Consider the following 18,838-nt stretch of genomic DNA (forward strand, 5'->3'; position numbering starts at 1 on the left):
AATGCGGTGAAGTGCAGAACTGTCTGGGCACTTTGTAACCCTTTATAAGAAGAAATATTTTTAGGCAATAACACAGAATTAAAAACAAAAACTGCACATTTCAACGATGGCAGATTTTCCTTGTTGGGCACTTCTTTTTCATTCTACACGCGTCAATAACAATACACAAGCCTACACAATGGATTGAGGGCAAATTTAAAGGCAACATCAATCAGTTTCTACTACTGTAGGATAATATAGAAAATGAGAATTAAAATGAAAAATAGTTCGGTATGCGACAAAAAAAAAGTGGTTTCAAGACACTGACCTATGAAATCAGGGTGTCACACGTCACATGGAATTAACCACTGGTTGGTTTGGTTGGAATCATAATAAATAAGATGGTATGTTTGGTTCGCAGCCATCCCTTCTTCATGTGAACAGTGTTTACACTCCATCATTAAAGAGGCTGTTTGCTTTCAACATAATTCAGTGGCTTCGCCAAGCAGCCGACCTTACACGCAGACAAAGAACTCAAAGATGGAAGAATAGTCTGTGCTAGAGGGGCTCTGAGGGGAAGTGAGATGAAAAACAAAGCACAACAGTAACACATTGATATGTCTTTGAGTTTCATGTCACTGCATTTGACTAGGCCTATGATCCTCTATCCAGCAGGTGCCCCTGTGTTAATCGGTTTTCTTCTCTTCAGGATCCTTCTCTCCAACGTCCTCATCCTCTTCTTCTGGGCCCTCCAGCGCCGCAGCACGTTGCCTCTCCTCCTCCTCCTCTTCCTCCTCCTCGTCAGTCAGGCCCTCTCTCTTCGGCGCATCTATGTCATCCGAACCGTCATCAGACTCAGCTGTGCAGATGCCATAGCACATCAGGCTAATTACGCCCAGCGGTAGGCCAAACAGGAAGCAGCCCAGCAGTGGAGAGCTGCGAAACACCGACTGATGAGGGAAAGAAGACAGCGAAAGATGAAAGGAAAATTAAGAACGCGAAGCACGAGGGGTGAGGGAGAGTATAGGGAGACAAATTTGTAAAAGACACTAATACAGTAACTTGAGGAAAACACTGAAATAATCCAGTGAGAAAATACAAGAGAAAAATATATAACCTTAGTTTTATCTTTCAGCAACCAAACACCACTTTAAACACCATTAACTGCAAATAAAAGATTGATGAATATCTATGAGGGAAGAAAGTTCACAAAATAACTTTTCGCAATAGTGGCATCCTCTTATGGTACCACACTCAAACTCTGTTAGCGCATTAGGATTACCCTTCCTCCACAAATGTTTGTAAAAGCAGACAGCATGGCCAAGAGCTCGATTTTATACCCCTGTGGCAACAGGTCGAAAAGCAACTGGATTCAGTGATTTAGAGGTGTGGCCCAATACTTGTATCCATACAGCGTACCTTAAACTTGCATTGTTTCTAACAGCTGGGGGGGGCAACTCTCTGGTTTCGAAAGGTCTCACAGAACAGAAGCCCACGAGGAAGTGATCATTGTTTGTCATTTGATTTAAAAATTTGAGTGAGAATTATTTCCAGATAGGTTTCTAATTACTCAATCGCTATTTCCAGTGTTGTTTAATATATTGTGAAGTTAATATGGAAAATTAAATTATGCTGAAGTGTCTTGAACGTGCACCAGATGGCGACAGCTGTGGTTGCAAATAGAGTCCTGGCCCTATAGAAGTCTATATATAAAAAAAAATCTGTCTTGATGTCTGTGAACACTTTCAGTCACCCATTTATGGTCATGCTGAATAAAAACTAATTTTTAGTGTGTAGATTTGGTTCAAATCTACACACTCATTGGCGAACGACTTGTCATTAATGGTCTCATCCATCACCATGCTCTTGATCTATCTGTATGTCTGTCTGTCAGTCAAAACATTTATGTGCAAACAATAATATTATCCAAGAAATCTGATTTTTTCTTCCTTCACTAACTGATCATCGTTCACAGGATTAATTTTGTTTTCCTTTCTATGAGGAAAAAAAATCTGAAATCCAGCTAGCTTCTCAGCAAGATCCACGCATGACACAGACAAGAAAATGGGGAGTAAAAATTAAAATGAATACATCTGTACACAGTAATCTGAGGTCATTCGCAGAAATAACCAGCTACACTACTAGCAAATGGTAATAAAAGGAAAGTAAAAGGGATGTCAAGTGAGTATGAGGACTGCTTAAGACAAAACAATCTGCTAACAAGAGGTAAATGTCAGGCTAAATCAATATCCAGCAAAATGTCAATTCGGTCCGATTGTCTGTCTACCACGACTAACAGCTAGTAGGAGTGATGGTTAGTTTATGAGCTCGGGGCAAAATATAATGAAACTGCCACATGTACTTTGACATGTGCACACATTATCGGAGACTACAAGGGAGGAAATATGATAAATAAGACCCTAAAGCTCAGTTGTGGTCCAGAGGTCCCACGATGAGTCAGTGCTGCAGTTTCTTAAATTCACACACTGAGACTTGCTTACTTGTAACACAACCTGTTCAGTCCAGTCCCATAAAAGCATCACATTGCTCTCAACAACCAGTGTTTGTAGTAGCAAAGAGCCTGCCTTTAGCTGCAGAAAGTTAAGCAAATTCAAATCAGATCTGCAGATCAAAACACTTTTTCGCCAAGTGTGTAACTTATTCATGTATTCTATCATTTACACTACATGTTGTGTAAGTTTTTAAAAAGCTGGTCTTGAAACATTTCCATACACTCACGCAGGGTTTAATGTTTTAGTATTAATTCCACTTCTGTCCTGTAATTTTCAGATGCTTATAGTGTGTTAAACTATTTGTATCGTCTGCTGTGCCGCTTGTTTTGTTTTACACCAAATGACCATATTGGAGAGCGTTGGCCTTCAATCGAACATCCTTCATGTTTCTTTTACTTTCTCATTTTACAAACTCAACTAAGATGAATAAAGAAAAATCAAACACGAGCACAGGCCCACCGTTACGCACTAGTCTTTCTGAAGATACTGCCTGCACACACACTGCCCTGCTTATTACGGGCTCACCTCCCTCGGCTTTAGTGCGTGCGAGCACATTAAAGCCGAAATTATGCTTCCATGAATATGAATGTAAATCTCTGCAGACCTGCACAGAGCATGATGCTATAGGTAACTACAGGTCACAAGCTGGCTAATCTCGCTTATGAGACGAAGATGAAACGGAAATGAGCAAAAAGCTGCTGGAGGAACGTGACGCAAACCTCTGTGGACGCTACATTTGTCGAGACTGTGCTTTCCATCCTAATTACAACCTTTTCATTTTAAATTAAACCAGCGTTAGTGACAAATTTGCACATTTATAACAACTACATTTATCCTTGAGGATCACTTAAGAGAAAAATCAAAGTAAACACGCAGAGCCAACAAGTTGCTCTCTGGTAATAATTAAGGCACCCCTCATTTCACATCCATGTTTTCCACTTTGATACAATTTATTTCTAATATTTCTTAAGCACTCCAGTGTAATTAAATCTGTTTTTTTTTTCTTTCAGGAACACGTGAAGCACAATTCAGATGATCTTAATGTAGCAAACTGCATCAGAGAGAATCCACCTAAAAGGGCACATTCGGTCCCAACTCCTGCCAGCCACTGAGCTGAGAAGAAGAGAAACACTCACGTTCCCTTCAGTCGTTGCCACAGGAAGAGGAATGGTAATTGCCGGTGCTCTGTGATGCTGGATGAGGGAAAGGATGGGCATGCTATGCTAACACAGCTGGCTATGACTCATTGGGCTTAATGCGCTTGCTTCTTCATGCTCCTGTCAGACATGAATTTAAATAGGGGCAAGGTGATGGCTGTTGCCTATCTCCTCTATATTATATCATGTCACTGTAAGCAAAACTAGACTGGTGATACTTCCAGCTTGCTAAATTTAGGAAAGCACAAGTCTCACATTTCATTTCTCTTACAGATGTAAGTCAGACCCTTGACACAAGATTTTTACTTTTAAGCAGCCAATAGAAGAAGTCAAATAAAGATCCTGCATTGTTGCTTTTTTAGCTCAAAGAAATACAGCTTTTCTTTTGCACTGAAACATTTACCCATTGCTCATCTGGCTTACTTTATCACTGATTTCATTTAATAACCCGAGAGTCAAGCCTGATCTGACGCACGAAGAATTAAACCTTCAATTAATATCTTGTTAAAAGGCTCTCGTTTGAGCTTTAAGTCAAACCCTTTACTTCAATCTAACATTAAAGCATGCGATTCTCATTTAGACATGCTCCACATGGCTTTAAGGACACTGTTATGGGCGGAGCAGAGTGTTAGTCGTGGTTAAAGTTCAACCATGCCTGCTGAGAGGTATTATTCACAGCTGTATTTACATTCCTATCACACCCTTGGTAAAATAAACACTAGTTCTCCCAAAAGAACCAACTACTTAGAGTAAAAGAAGGAGGAGAAGTTCAGCCGCCTGACCCTCTCCTCCCTCAACACTCCACCTCCATCTGCTCTGCTGTTTTTCCCCCCCCTCTCCCTACGGACTGTTTACTGCCTGTACTGCATATTCTCAGTTGTACATCCAATCTTGTCCTCTAAATGTTGTTTTTCCTCAAAGAGGAAAAGTGGAGTGCACAGGGGCATTTGTTTGACATTGTTGCAGAGCAGCTTGAACACAGAGCATTAACCCTAATTTAGCAAACCCAGTCAAGGTGAAGCACATTTTGAAACACAGCAAGAATATTATTCCATAACAGGGGCAATTTGATATTGTGCAGCACGATAATGCTGCGCTTTAATTGTAGAGGTGAAGCCTGGTATCCTTAAACAGGAGAGCGTCCTCTGAGTAGCATGTCGCATAGTAAAATTACCCTGAAGTAATATTAGCTTGAAAGCTAGATTGGATAATCATCTGCAATACTCTTATTTGACAAACAGTAAGTGTTGTATGTAATGTGAGAACCCACAGAACATTGTTCCAACTGTATACAAGCCATTAGTTAATAGTTACAATTAGCTGGTGAACACAGAAAAACACATTTCCCCATGAAGGTGGTGGAGACCAAAACAGAACCAAAGCAGTGCAAATATTGAACTTTTGGCCACTGTATGCTTAAGTCAACTTTAATACAAATCTACGATACCGTCTGTCAAAACTGAGAAAATTTGTCAAAAGGTTGTTTAAATCTCAGAAATGTATTGTTATTTATTAAATAAACTGAATTACCAGTTTTATACCCAAATTTCAGCCGGCATACTGAGTCCCTCTGAGAAATAATAACAACAACAATAATAACAACAACAACAACAACAACAACAATAATAATAATAATAATAATAATAATAATAATAATAATAATATAGTTTTGGAGCTTGATTCTTCATGAACAGGGCACAAAAAAGACATGATTGAATTTTAGTCATATTGTTTCTTCAGTCCTGAGGAACACTTGATGCAGACATCCTGCAGACTGAATTATTTTACGCTCTTTTGTACATATTTATTGCTTTTTGGTGGAAATCTTAGATGATGTTTTGTATTTCATTTCACTTTGAACTTGAGCTACATCCTGCTTAGGCAATATTCTCTGATTGAAATCTCACCAACTTACCATAATGGTGGACCTGGCATCAAAGGCAACACGTTTGATCCTCTGAATGATGCCGTCACCTCCATATGCCTGCAGGAAGACAGAGTTTAATGGACACAGATAAGCTACTACGTGTAGTCTATCCCAGTTCTATAGGACATGCGCAGGGTTTCATGCACTCTTCAGCTTGGCAACAACAATTTGATGCAGTTACCTGGAAGCATTCCCTAAACCACAAAACAATCAATAAATCAATAAAAACTTCGCAAACAGCAACACATACTATACACAGACTGAAATATCCAGGTTTCAGTTCTCCAGTCATGTGCTTAGTACATTTCAGACATTTTAAATAATGTTTAATTAACCGCTTCCTTGCACAAAATTATCTAATGTGCCTGACTCTAGTTTGCTCACAGTGCAGCAGTTCTGCTCCATCTGAGCTCATTTATTGGCAAAAAGCACCGGGGCAGCCAATGAGTGATTTGTCCTGATGCTAATTCATCAGGAAGGCCAATTAGTGAGCTCCAACTAAGCAGGACTTCTGGAAATAAGCTGAAGGTGGGGTATGAGACAATCTTTGTGGATGCAGCTGCTGAACAGACTAAGCACAAATTGCATGAGAACTACGCAAGGTATCAGACATCCTTATGCAAAAACAACATATAAAGAAGTTGTAGCTTTTTCTTCTTAATTGAAACGAAGCAAAGGAACGAGGACTTAAATATGGCAGCAGTGAGTTTAAAAAAATAAAATAATTATTCCATGAAAACCAGGTGTAGCGATGTGACAGACTGCTAAGGTAACTCTGTTCTTGAGGCTGGTTCATGCTTCACAGGAGGCGAATTCCACAAAAAACACACCCAGTTTTCATGTTTTTTATACTTCCATTGAAAAAGCATTAAAGATTCACAAAACTTGATCATGCTTGGAGCAAAAAAGCTCCCTACACTCCACAAGAAAATCCTTGAAATCCACTTCTATTCTATGGTAACATTTTTTGTGGGGCAAAAACTTTATTTGGTGCATTTCTACATGAAGGACAAACGGGCCCTGAGACACCACATGGCTGAGATTACGAGCCTGACGTGTAGAGGCTGAAACTGTCCGGGGCTTGGCTAAAACTGGACTGCAGAAACATGGTGGTTTCTGTTGCTGTTTATTTGGTGGGAGGGTGGTTTGTTTTGCCAGGCGAAAAATAGCCCAGACCATTCTCGGAAAAAGGAAAAAGACCTTTGGGTGTTTGGCTTATGGTTTCATACATCTGGTGACTTTAGCGTAGAGTAGAGAGAACGATGACATTTATTTTCCAGATTAGTGCGCACACTACAATACAAAGTCATGTAGTAATCTCAGTGTTTGGCTCAGAACATAGAATTATTGCAGATAATCTATTCAAAAGGGAATGCAATATGAAATCTAAACATGCAAAAAGGAGATTGGAAAAATATCTCATCTGATAAAAAAAAAAAAATTTCTGAGTGGGGGACTTAAAATGCAAGGCAACATGCTTGATTAATGAAGATTTGGTGTGATTACAACAGTACAACATAAGGTGAAGGGGAGCGAAGGCTACACCAGGCTGAATACATAAACAGAAAGCAGGAAAGGGAGGCAAGGGAGGGGAGAGGGAAGGATTTGGACCTGTGCAGAACCGTTCAGAACACTGCTGATGAATTGGACCAGCTGCTCCATGCTTTCGATCGGCTCACTGGGCAGGAAGTACTGCTCGTTGGATGTGTTGAGGATGATAACGGAGGGAACTGTCACCTCGCTGAGGAAAAAAACAGGAAACACGGCTTTTAATCTTCTTAACCCCCACACCTCAGACTGCCATTATCAAAGAGCATCATTAGATGGGAACAAATTGTAGTCTTAAAGAATCAATTGCAACACAGAGAATACAATAGTGAGATAAACAAACCCTTTGTACTCTGAGCAACCCAACTTTTCCCATGGGTTTTCTTTCAAACAGAGAATTTTTCTTTCCCAAGGAAAAAGGCGATGCAGTGTGGCCCATTTCAGAGTGGCATTTCTTCCATCTTTTATACAAAGAGTGTGCAACTCAGGGGTTTTATGGGTCTGTGCCGGTCACAGTTAAAGAGACCTTTACAAACTAAAACTGACAAGTGAAGCCCAGGGAGTCCAGAGGAAGGCAGCTCTGCATCCACACCGAGACACGTACAAAACATATACTAACTACTCCAGTGATCTTACAGGCTTTGTTTTAACAGAAAACACAGAAACAGTGACACGCTGTACGCTGCCAAGCCGGCTCATTTCGACAAATCAGCAGAGGAATTACAAAACTCAGTGAGATAGGGAATAAGGTCATACAAACAACCGATCCCTCTTCCACACGTCTCGCACAACACCAAAGCCTGGCTTAGATAAGGTATCCTAGTGCTTAGATACACACATGCACACAGGCGCACAAACAGTCCATCACGGCGCTGCCACCTTACATCCCCGCGGTGTTACTCAACCCAGCAACAAATTGCACACACACGCACGCATATCCATCACTGTCCCAATCCACCACCCCGCTGAAATCAGGAGTGCAAACATATACGCCTGTGCGGTAGAGTCATCAGTGCCTCACTACTCTGCCCAGCTGAGTTCTGCAATCTCTCTCTCTCACACACACACAACCACACACACATTATGAATGGGTATTTCCATCTGACATCCAGCCTACTCCAACAGATGGCACCCATTTAAAATAAATATGGATTAGCCTAGGTGCCTCAGTTAGTGGGACTACTGGGGGTTCGCCACCATAATTAAGGGTCATATATTCTACCATTTGCACACATTCTTCTTCTACTGCAAAAAATGGTTTCTATGCAATTAGGGCCAGTGGTTTTGTTGTTGTTTTTCTTTTATGTACCATCCTACAAGATCTGTACAAACTGCTAAAGGAATTAAAGTAATAGTGAGCTCATTTCTAGTCTAGCCAAAATTCACTATTCAAGTAATAACTCGGGATTTGGGGGAATTTGCATATTAGATAGAAAGTTAGACGATAAGATACCATTACATGTCTTTGGATTCACTATGGAGCAGGAGCTGAGAAACTATTGGTATTCATTAGAACTAACACAAGAAGCACAGACTACATGTAGGGATGGGTAGATGTGCTCGGTGCTCGGTCTTGCAGCAAGCTATCAAATACGGTGATTTCTCGGCTTTTAAAAAAAGGCTATGCGTCGCCAGGTGTTTCATCAGATTCGAGGTGTTACCTCCTTTGCACAGTATCACCTTAAAGCACTCCACACTGTATATAAATGCCACTTGTTTTGCACATATTCAACTCTGTATATTTTATATATTTTATTATTATTATTATTATTATTTTATTTTATTTTTTTACTATTTAATTTGTAAAAATGTGTACACACACACACACACACACACACACACACACACACACACACACACACACACAGGAAAATATTTAGTATACACATCCAGAAATGCATACACTATTATATATTGTACATATATTTATTAGTTTCAGGTTGGCCATTCTTGTATTTTGCTCGTTTGTGTTGTTGTGTTTGCACATCTCTGTTGCTTGTGGGGCTCGCACACAAGAATTTCACTCGCATGTGCTGTGCCAGTGTGCCTGCACATGTGATGTGACAATAAAAAGTGATTTGATTTGATTTGATTTGAAGCACTTGTTGCTGCTGAGTTTGCATCTTTTGCTGTGAAGTACAGCCAGACTTTTGACCGCTTCGCCTTGGGCATTTTTAATCTGTAGCTCTGCTCTAAAAGAGCATACGTACCTGGGCCCGCCTACTATCCTTGGAAAGGTAAAATGATTGGCTAGAATCCAAAGTGTATGACATCTCAGGAAAAAAAGCACTGAAATAAAGCACTGAAATGTGCGCTGCTTTTCGGTCTGGTTACTACCGTTTATGTCAGAACCGGTGCCATAATGACACTGGATACCGGTACCCATCCCTAACTACATGAGAGTCCCATCTTGAAGACTTGAGCCAAGTTTTTTGTTCGTCAGCGTATTGGAGCCACTCTACAGGCAGTCTGCTAACAACCAAAGCAATCACAAGGAGGTTTTTGGTACCTCTTTACGACTGCCAGCAACTATTCGTCATTCCTCCTTTCTCTGGAGGCTGGTCAGTGCTGGGGGGTGACTGACCAGTCTCGATGCCTGCCTGATTAAAGCTTTAGCAATCAATTAAACAATGACTTCTACCTCCAACCTCCAGCAACCACTAACCAACAGTTGTCTAATACTGATTTATCAGAAGCTGTTCCTTATATTCTGAACAGGGTTGTTGTTCATTAAAAATTCAGCAAATGAATTTTAACAAACTAGTTATTAATTTACTGTGAATACAACCAAAGACTTCACAACTGTCTGCTCAGCTTTAGCATGTACTCGCCTACATGTGCTGCAGCTCAAGCTGCTCTGCTGGGCACAATGTGATTACACAATTTCTAAATTATGCAATTTTCGGCATGTCTTGTGCTTTCCCATTGACCCTTTGTGCACATTGGACAACATATATATTAATACATTTTTGAAATATTGACTTTAATGCACTAATGTTAGTTGGTGTTAAAAAATGAAAATAGAAGTGAACAAATTGTGCACAAATTATGTGCAGTTTACACATTTGAGGGCTTCATGTTATTTTATTTCTTCTTTTTTTTTAACAGGACTCATTAGCAACAGTTCATCAGTTCGTTTTTCTCAAAGTTTCCTTTTGCGCTTTGTTACCAGAAGCATTTTCTGAGCATTAATTATTGTAAGAAGGCCTATTTACTAATCCCAGCTGTAAACTATGATAATCATTATCACAGTATGTCCAGAATATACATTTAGGATGCGTGCCAACATAAAATCTGGATAAATATCAATTTAAAGTTATCAGAAAATGATGTTTGCTGACATCAGGAGGTCGTTCATTTGGATGTCCAACTGGAGAAATGCCTTTCGTAATCATTCCCATTCCGATTACAAGTCCTCCCTCGATATTGCCAGTTTTCAGTCAGCTCACATCTTTTCACGTTTTTACTTACTATCACCTCAAGAATATATCAAGGATAAAAGATCTGATGTCTCAACAGGACCTGGAAAAACTAGTCCATGCATTCATCTTTAGTAGGCTTGATTACTGTAACAGCATCTTTACAGGTCTACCTAAAAAATCAGTCAGACAACTACAGCTCATTCAGAACTCTGCTGCTCGAGTCCTCACTAAGACCAAAAAAGTGGACCACATCAGTCCAGCTCTGAGGTCCTTACACTGGCTGCCTGTCCGTCAGAGGATAGACTTTAAAGTTCTGATGCTGGCCTATAAAGCTCTGAATGGTTTAGGACCAAAATACATCAATGACCTCCTGACCCAGTATGAACCATCCAGATCCCTCAGGTCATCTGGATCCGGTCTTTTATCAGTTCCCAGAGTCAGAACCAGACACGGAGAAGCTGCATTCAGCTTTTATGCTCCTTATATCTGGAACAAACTCCCAGAAAGCCTCAGATCAGCTGAAACACTCAGTTTATTTAAATCCAGGTTGAAGACTCACCTGTTCTCAGCTGCATTTAAATAAAGCACCAAATCCACACTTTAAGCTTAAATTTCAAAACTTACATTTAACCACTGATTTTATCTACTGTTCTGATTTTATCTGTTTTGATTTTATATACTGTTTTGTTTGTTTGTTTGTTTGTTAATTAGTTAGTTAGTTTATTTGCTTGTTTTAATCAATTTTAAATCATGCTTTTTATTTGTTCTTGTTTCTAATATCTCTGTAAAGCACTTTGAATCACCTTGTTGTTGAATTGTGCTATACAAATAAACTTGCCTTGCCTTGCCTTGCCTTTTTCACAGCCTACAATGCATCCCATATAAGGGGTTAGAGATAATCCTACATTTAAACAGAAACAAAGACGACCTCAGACTTTGAGTGGTTCTCATCTGGTATGTGTGTATTCCTGAGTGTGTTTGTGTGCCTCTGGTGAAAGCAGAAGCAGCCTTACGCCAGACAGACTGCTGCCAGAACACAGTAATCGCTGTGATGACAGAAAGAGGAATAAAAAGCCATCAGATTTATTTCCATGGCCCTCCTAAGGGAAAGGATTAGTGGACATTGACAGGCCAGGATTTTATTCCTCAAAGGAGGGCAATTAATCCTGCGCTACAGCAGCTAAATTCAGTCCCCTAAAACCCAGGAAAAATACATATTGTATGTGCTCATACAAAATTAGGAAGGCTAATCACCTCTTTTATCCTTAAATATAAACACCGCCTATTTTCAACTGTGCACCAGAAGCCTGCTGGTTCAATGTAGTTATATTTCAAGCCATAACTTCTACTGTACTCAGTGACACACTGACTAAATTACACAGGACTTGGGACACCATGTCTGCTATAATCTTGCTCATACAAACAATAACATGCTCAAATTAAAATAACATCCTGCCGCGGTCGTTTTACGCATGCAGATTCTCACACAAAATTATACAGACACACATAATTAGATGCTGTACGTTAGTAGACACAAAACAGACATGCCGACTGCGACGGCCATCCTGGTCGTAGTGGGGTTCTGCCTAATTAAAAGGAAGGGATGTCAGTTTCAAGGCCTCCCTAAGCATGACACCCTAACAGCCAGCCTCAGCTTGGGCACAAAGTTGCTGCAGCAAAGGGTCTAACTGCATCATTAGCGTTGCTCTTTGGCAAGCTATTAGAAAAATACATGACCGCTATAGATTTAATCCACGCACAGCCCGCTTTCCCTAAACTCCTCACATATTCATCTCAATAGGCTGCACTTTCACAACCAGATTTGCATGAGCTTGTGGATCTTTGTGCTTTTCCTGGGTGTATGCTGGATGTAGAGGGGGGAAAGGGGGGTTTAAAGTTTCCAAGAGCACTAAAAAAGAAATGACAGTCTGTGTAATTGACTTCTCCACAAGAGAGCATCTTTAATGGCAGAGGCTGGCATTACAAGTCAGTGCAGACCTGGATAAGTAGCTGACAGAAGGTAACATGAGGCTGAGAACGAGGAGGATGACACGAGAAGAGAGAGGGAGGCTGAATGTGAGACACTTACCCCATAATGAGGCTGTTAATGTAGTCATTCCCGTCCATGTGGCCAAACTGGAAGTCTCTGGAGATGCAAGAGAAATCAGTGGCATGAGAAAGCGAAACATTGCATCCAAAAAAAGCTGAGTGAAATGAACTCTTTTTCCTGTCTCGGTGGACTGCATGACACTAGCACAAACTGGGACACAAACTTCAACGCACAATAGTATAAAGCTATGAAAACTTGGTGAATGAAATTACATGTTCTTGCTATTGGAAACTGGAGAACGCTTTAACAGAGGAGGGGGGGGGAATATCCCCAAAGCTCCATTCTGTGCCATCTCCTGTTTCTCCTCATCTTTTCTAGCACAGAAAAGACTCAGGTGATTTATCTAAACGATAAGGTAGGAGGAGGAATTCAATTTGTATCTCATTGTGCTGCACAATGTCTGAGCAAAGTGTATTGTGGGCAGACTAGGAAAGGGGGTTGCACAAGTCCAGGAAAACTAGGAACTTTCTCTGAATGACTGATTGTGGAGGCCTCTAGATATATATTATATTCATTCTGAATCACAGCAACATCTAGGGCATTGGTCCCCTGGGTGCTAAACAATACTGCTTGTGCTTGACATGATTATGAAGAAACTGAACTGTATAATATAGCCACTGGATGCAATATAAAAATCAGTCTGGGTTACTGATAATCTTGCTGACAATAGTGGGCCTGACTGGGAATAAAGCTCATCAAAAAGTCAGCTTATAACTTCAATGCTATAAGACACAGATCAGGCACTGTTAGAAACGATCCAGATCTCAAAGACTGGCAAAACAACCACTGAGATACGAGACTGAGGCACAGAAAATATTAAATTAAATTCCATTCCAGTTTTACTTTGCTATTATTAGTACTTTTCAGATCCGATAAATTAAACATTTACAAGTCTCTTCACCATGTATGTATATCTTTCCACTGACTCTCCTGGCTGGAGGAATCATGGAGCACACTGGCCAAAATAGTGAGTAACCTACCGAGAGCCTTGTATATGTGAGAGTAGAACAAACTGAAGGTAAGTGTGTCCAAACTGTTTGCGTTTTTATAAAATATTCCCTTTGTGGCAAGGTTTTCTAATAAACTTTTTTTAAAATCCTGGTTGTCTATATTGACTTTATCTGCAGTTCTCACTGAGTATTTTCAAAAGTCAGAGCACAACCAAAAAAAAAGAAATTCCAAGTAAGGTGGGCGTATTTTTTCACCTATCTAAACTCATCATTCTGACCATCATTATACTTAGAGCCAAATCCCAGAGGGTGTTTTTATGCTAGGTAATGAGTAATCATAAAATAATCTTGTGGCCCCGTCATCTCATGGCACACAGTTCTTAGAAATGCTTTAAAAACAAAATGTTTCTGTGGGCTGAAATTAAAAGATGGGACAAGCAGTCAGGGTTAAAAAACAAAAAACAAACAACAGTGAATTCATTCTGGATCAGAAGCTCCACCCACCTTCAAAGCGTTCTGCTTGTTTGAGCAGCCAATCAGAAGACAGCTGGCTTTAAAGGAAAGGGGAAGGGAGCTCAAACAGCTTGTTGCAGAGAGTGGATGAACTGAGGTGCTGCACCAACACCCAGTGCAAGGTCAACAAGGATTATTTTCAACAGTTACCGTGAAGCGTATGTGCAAGTTCAAGAAGGAAGATCTGTAATCACTCAGCCGCCTGCTTTCCCGGGTACTCGGCTGCTAGTCTATTCCTTTACATCACTTCCACTTTCTCACGCTGTCAAACTTAATGATGACATCATCGAGGCTGTCCAATCATCTTCTTGCCTGCATTTTGCGTACTTTAAATCTCTGTGCTTTTATGTCTTTCTGCCTTTTGTACAACCCACCTCCTCCCCATCACCATCTTCATCTTCACCACCACCAGCTTCTAGACTTCAAGGGGTCCTTCACTCCTATCATAGTCTAATTGCCAAACAGTCTGACTGAATTCTGTATCTCAATAAAATCATGTTAATTTCTTCCAACTGATTCCTACTTATTGAACAGAATAGTTCGCCTAACAAGCAAAAGACCCCATTTCGATTGAGAAAAGAGACACAAATCCCTTGGAGGTTTTGTCAGGAAGGACATCCCGCATAAAAATGTGCCAAATCAAACATGCAGTGCTGCCCGCTGTGGCGACCCCTTAAGAATAAGGGAGCAGCTGAAAGAAGCCACACAAATCAACTCTAGTAGAATGAAATAATAAAAATACAGGCTGCAAATGAGCATAACAGGGTCACTTTTAATACATTCTTATTATGTGATTATACTAAATGTGTATGAGTAAATGTTTTCATCTGTCATTACATTCGCAGTTCAGATGAGGGTTTAAGAGGTAGGATGAACTGCTGTTTACTATGGTCTTTTTTGAAGACCTTTTTTTAAAAATTCATAATACTTGCATTAATTTAGTTTTGCCTATTTACACCAACTATTCATAAGTACTAACCTGGATGTGTTTCTGCTCTCCTAGTGAATTAAAGATCAATGCTTACTTCCGTTTTAGTTTCTTCTGCAGCTAAATTCTGCTCTGCGCTTTCTAGTAAATAACTTGTGCTACGTCGCTGTGGTTTGTGACAGTCAAAAGAGTGACACTTCAGAGTTGGTCATTTTCACATTATTTTTAACAGCAGGGTTTCTTGAAATGTTGCAAAAGTTTCCTTTAAAAAAAAAAAAAAATAAATAAAAAGGAGCGCACAGAGTCGTTTTTGGATAAAAACCTCCAGTTGAGGCAGACATTGTGACATTGCTTGTCATCTTGTCATGAGTGCTGTAAAATATAAAGGCATACACAATGACTGGTGTAGAGTGACAACCCAGCCTACACGCCCATCAAAGTGACAAAAATCAAACTCCGCCACACAAACGTGGGCACGAGTCCTCCACTGCCCCACACCAACATTTCTGCAAATGCTACAAACTGAAGGTGAACTAATACTACATCAAACGGCACCAACTCATTCAAATGTCAGTCACCCCCTATGCTCTGTTGACTCTGTATGCTGGCTCCACCCACTAACAGGGGCAACACTCGGCAGCTTGTAATTACAAGTACCGTTTAGGTGTGTCTGAACGCCGCAGGCAGCTCTGATCTCAGTAGGGATCTCAGACTCTGAAGCCTTCAAAAACAGCGCTGAGTAGTGTGGCAGACAGTAGTATAACAGATGATAGGGATCTGTGTAATTCAATCAGTCTTAATGGGCATGCCTGCAGAGTGAGAAGCACTTTTATCATTACGGTTTGAGACACACCTCTTCATTCAAAAGCAGAAATGTATCTGATGAAGCAACGCGGTCAATGACAGGACACAGCGAGGAACTAAAGCACTGCATCATTATGCAAATGTATTGGACTTTTTTTTTTTTTTAACTAATCTTTTGTGGCAATCCACCTGGTGACTGACTCCCTGCTGACAGTGACCAGAAATGAGGGTCACATAAAGAACAGCAACCTTTGAGCTCATTTTACCTGAAGCCACTTCAGCAAAAAACCCCGTTTGCTTCCACCTGGGTGCTGTAGGGGAAGGATGACCTGCCAACTATAGCGCACTTGAGCAAAAATAACAATAGTGGCAGTGTGAAATTATGCATTCAAGTGTTTTTTTATCCTTTCATTTGCCTTGTTACGCTGGCTCCTCTCCTGTAAAAGAACAGGTCGAGCAGCACAGCGCGTAACATAAATACCCCATCTCCAGTTGTTATCGCACAATTGGAGCCAGAGAAAACAGAAAATTATGCATTAATACAAGCCGAGTTGTGTTTCTGAGTGACAGCTGAAAAGAACACCTATATTTGGAATCTGACATTTTGCATAATTACGTTCCTACTGAACCTCAACAAAAACAGACGTGCCCTGACAAAGGTATAACTTGCTTGTGAGTAGACAGGCAGCGTTCCCCAGTGAGCGCAACATCCTAGAATAAATGTATAAATTGGATCTCCGTCTTTGACCTCATCATTTACCCGTGCCTTACCTGTTAAAGTGTTCCCGGTATTCCTTTGCCACCCTCTGCATCAAGGTCTTTAATCTAAAAGCAAATTAGAAGACAGAGAAATACCACACGAGTTGGAGTCTAACCTTTTTTTAGCTGTTGGCTGCAATTTGTGGGCAGATGCAAACAATAATGGTCTTATCTGTATTTGAAAGCCATGCACTTAAGCTCAATTATTGTGGTGAGAGTGGGAGTAATTTATAAGAGTCATGCTTTTTAATTTCAGTGTTCTTTTGTACCTGCCACTCTCCTCTGTGGGGTCCTTCTCATCGATGATTGCAATTGCCACCAGTTTGCCTGAGGTGGAAGACAAAATCAGTCAGACACACAAAAAGGACGGTGAAAAGACAATGGTGGGAGGGTAAGAGGTTCCGGAGGAGATCTATCACCTCTCAATAGGGGAAGAAGAAAGGAAGGGACACGGCGAGCACTTTGCTCATTCATCACTCAAACATTAAGCTAGCTTAGGCTTTCTGCTCGGCTGAATAGGAAACAAGTGGTCACTTTGTGGTGGGAGAGCTATTTCAGTGCCATTCAAAACCCAAACCCACAACAAATAGATCTGCTTAAAAAGCACAACAAAAAACTGTTACACAACTTTAAAGGTTTGTTACTCGGCCTGATATGCTTTGATGCTACACGTCCCTTGCTGCTTGGGTGAGAGTGCCAGCCTGCCCCCTGGTGGTCACTCACGTTGATTAGATGCCAAGAATGAGGTTATATAAAGAAAGTTGCCAGCTTTGCATCAGGAGAAGGAATAATATTTAACATGTATATTCAGTGAAATTATACTGTATATCTAAATAACTTTGATTGCGGATTTTCTGTAACTGCTGGTGGAAACAGAAAATCAGAGAGGAAAAAATGTTAATTTATGGTTCAGTTGGTGTTTTTATTCTTCATGGGAATACAACCTGTGGAAATGTGTATAATTAACTCTGTGCTGTGTTTGAGCATGAGCACAGCAGCATCATTCATCTGTGTATTTCCAGGAAGATTAGATGGATTCTGCACAACTCAAGTTGGAAAAGGACAAATTAAGTTTTACAATAAAATTGCACTACCATGCAAGTATTATTTAGACATTTATGGAGTATTTTTAACAATGTAGCCAATTTAATAATAATTTACTATGGCAAATAAAGCCACTCAAGTGCAGCAGTGTTCAAAACCTCTTTGTTTTTCAATCCTCTACATGTGGCAATTTCACTAGTTACATATGCTGATAAGCATCATAGGCTTCTTATTTTCTATGAAGGTGACAACAAGGTGTAGTAAGTGCAATTATAAAAGTGAGTGCATTCAAGTGATTAATGAGGGATTTCTTCACATAAATATCAAGTCTGCAGATTTAAAAGGAAAACAGTTAATAAATTGACTTTTGGTTCAGAAGCCTTGCGGCTCTTTCCAGAGGATCGGATGTCAAACATCAGATTATCCGAAAGGGTCTGTGGGGTTAATTAAAGAGCTAAAAAGACTAATCCTATGTGAAAGGTGGGTTTTTCACAACCTGGCAACTTAAAAAAGCTGAGCTTGTGACCTACTCATAATTGATCCAGAATGCATTAAATAGATCTAATATTAATAAACGTATTAGTGAAAACTTACAACCGGCACACCCATCGAACATTATATTTACCGTGTTTGCACTGTGTCGTTATTTATTCAACCACTTTTTGAAACCACTGATGTTTCTCAGCCTGCTACCCTCTGGCATCAAAGCCCCTCGTTCTGTGAATTTAGTTGTAATTTTTGACCCACAGATGAAATGAAGAACCACTGGTGTTATTTTCTACAGCTTCGACATCCAATACTTCCAAGCTCTGTGATCATAGGGTTGTTATTATATCTTTTAAACAATCTCCAAGCAAAAAGATCAAAGCATAGAAAAGATATTTTTCATGGCTTACATGTAGACAGAATTTCTGAATCCCTTACTGCTCAAGTCTCAAGTCCTTTAAATTCCAAGATTTTGTAATAATAGCTTTAAAAAAAAGAATTCACATATTCTAAAATGTCGTATTACATTTCTATCAGGTTTCTATTCATGTTTGACCTGCAGAAGTTGTTTATTCACTAGTTCACTGCCTCCATCCAATAACGTGTGAAGCAAGTTGGATTCTAATGGGTTAAATTAGAAAATCTGCAAATTAACCGCACTATGAAAGCGCTTGCTTACTATTTATCTTCTATCCCCA

At 40.1% G+C, this 18,838-nt stretch overlaps 1 protein-coding gene across 1 annotated transcript in view; it reads right to left on the reverse strand.

Annotated features, from left to right (window-relative positions):
• Positions 1-368: 368 nt before the first annotated feature.
• tmx3b (thioredoxin related transmembrane protein 3b) overlaps positions 369-18,838 on the reverse strand; it is a 35,918-nt gene continuing 17,448 nt past the window's right edge. Inside the window, exons 11-16 of the mRNA XM_085362104.1 lie at positions 16,880-16,937; positions 16,623-16,676; positions 12,636-12,692; positions 7,188-7,317; positions 5,565-5,633; positions 369-929 (exon numbers count right to left, since the gene is read on the reverse strand). Of these exons, the coding sequence (XP_085218230.1) occupies positions 666-929; positions 5,565-5,633; positions 7,188-7,317; positions 12,636-12,692; positions 16,623-16,676; positions 16,880-16,937 (632 nt within the window). The 3' untranslated portion in view covers positions 369-665. The remainder of the gene's footprint in view (positions 930-5,564; positions 5,634-7,187; positions 7,318-12,635; positions 12,693-16,622; positions 16,677-16,879; positions 16,938-18,838) is intronic.

This window comes from Diplotaxodon limnothrissa, linkage group LG9, assembly GCF_057381915.1.
Source record: "Diplotaxodon limnothrissa isolate DT_005_m linkage group LG9, D_limnothrissa_male_GT1.1, whole genome shotgun sequence".
NCBI lineage: Eukaryota > Metazoa > Chordata > Actinopteri > Cichliformes > Cichlidae > Diplotaxodon > Diplotaxodon limnothrissa.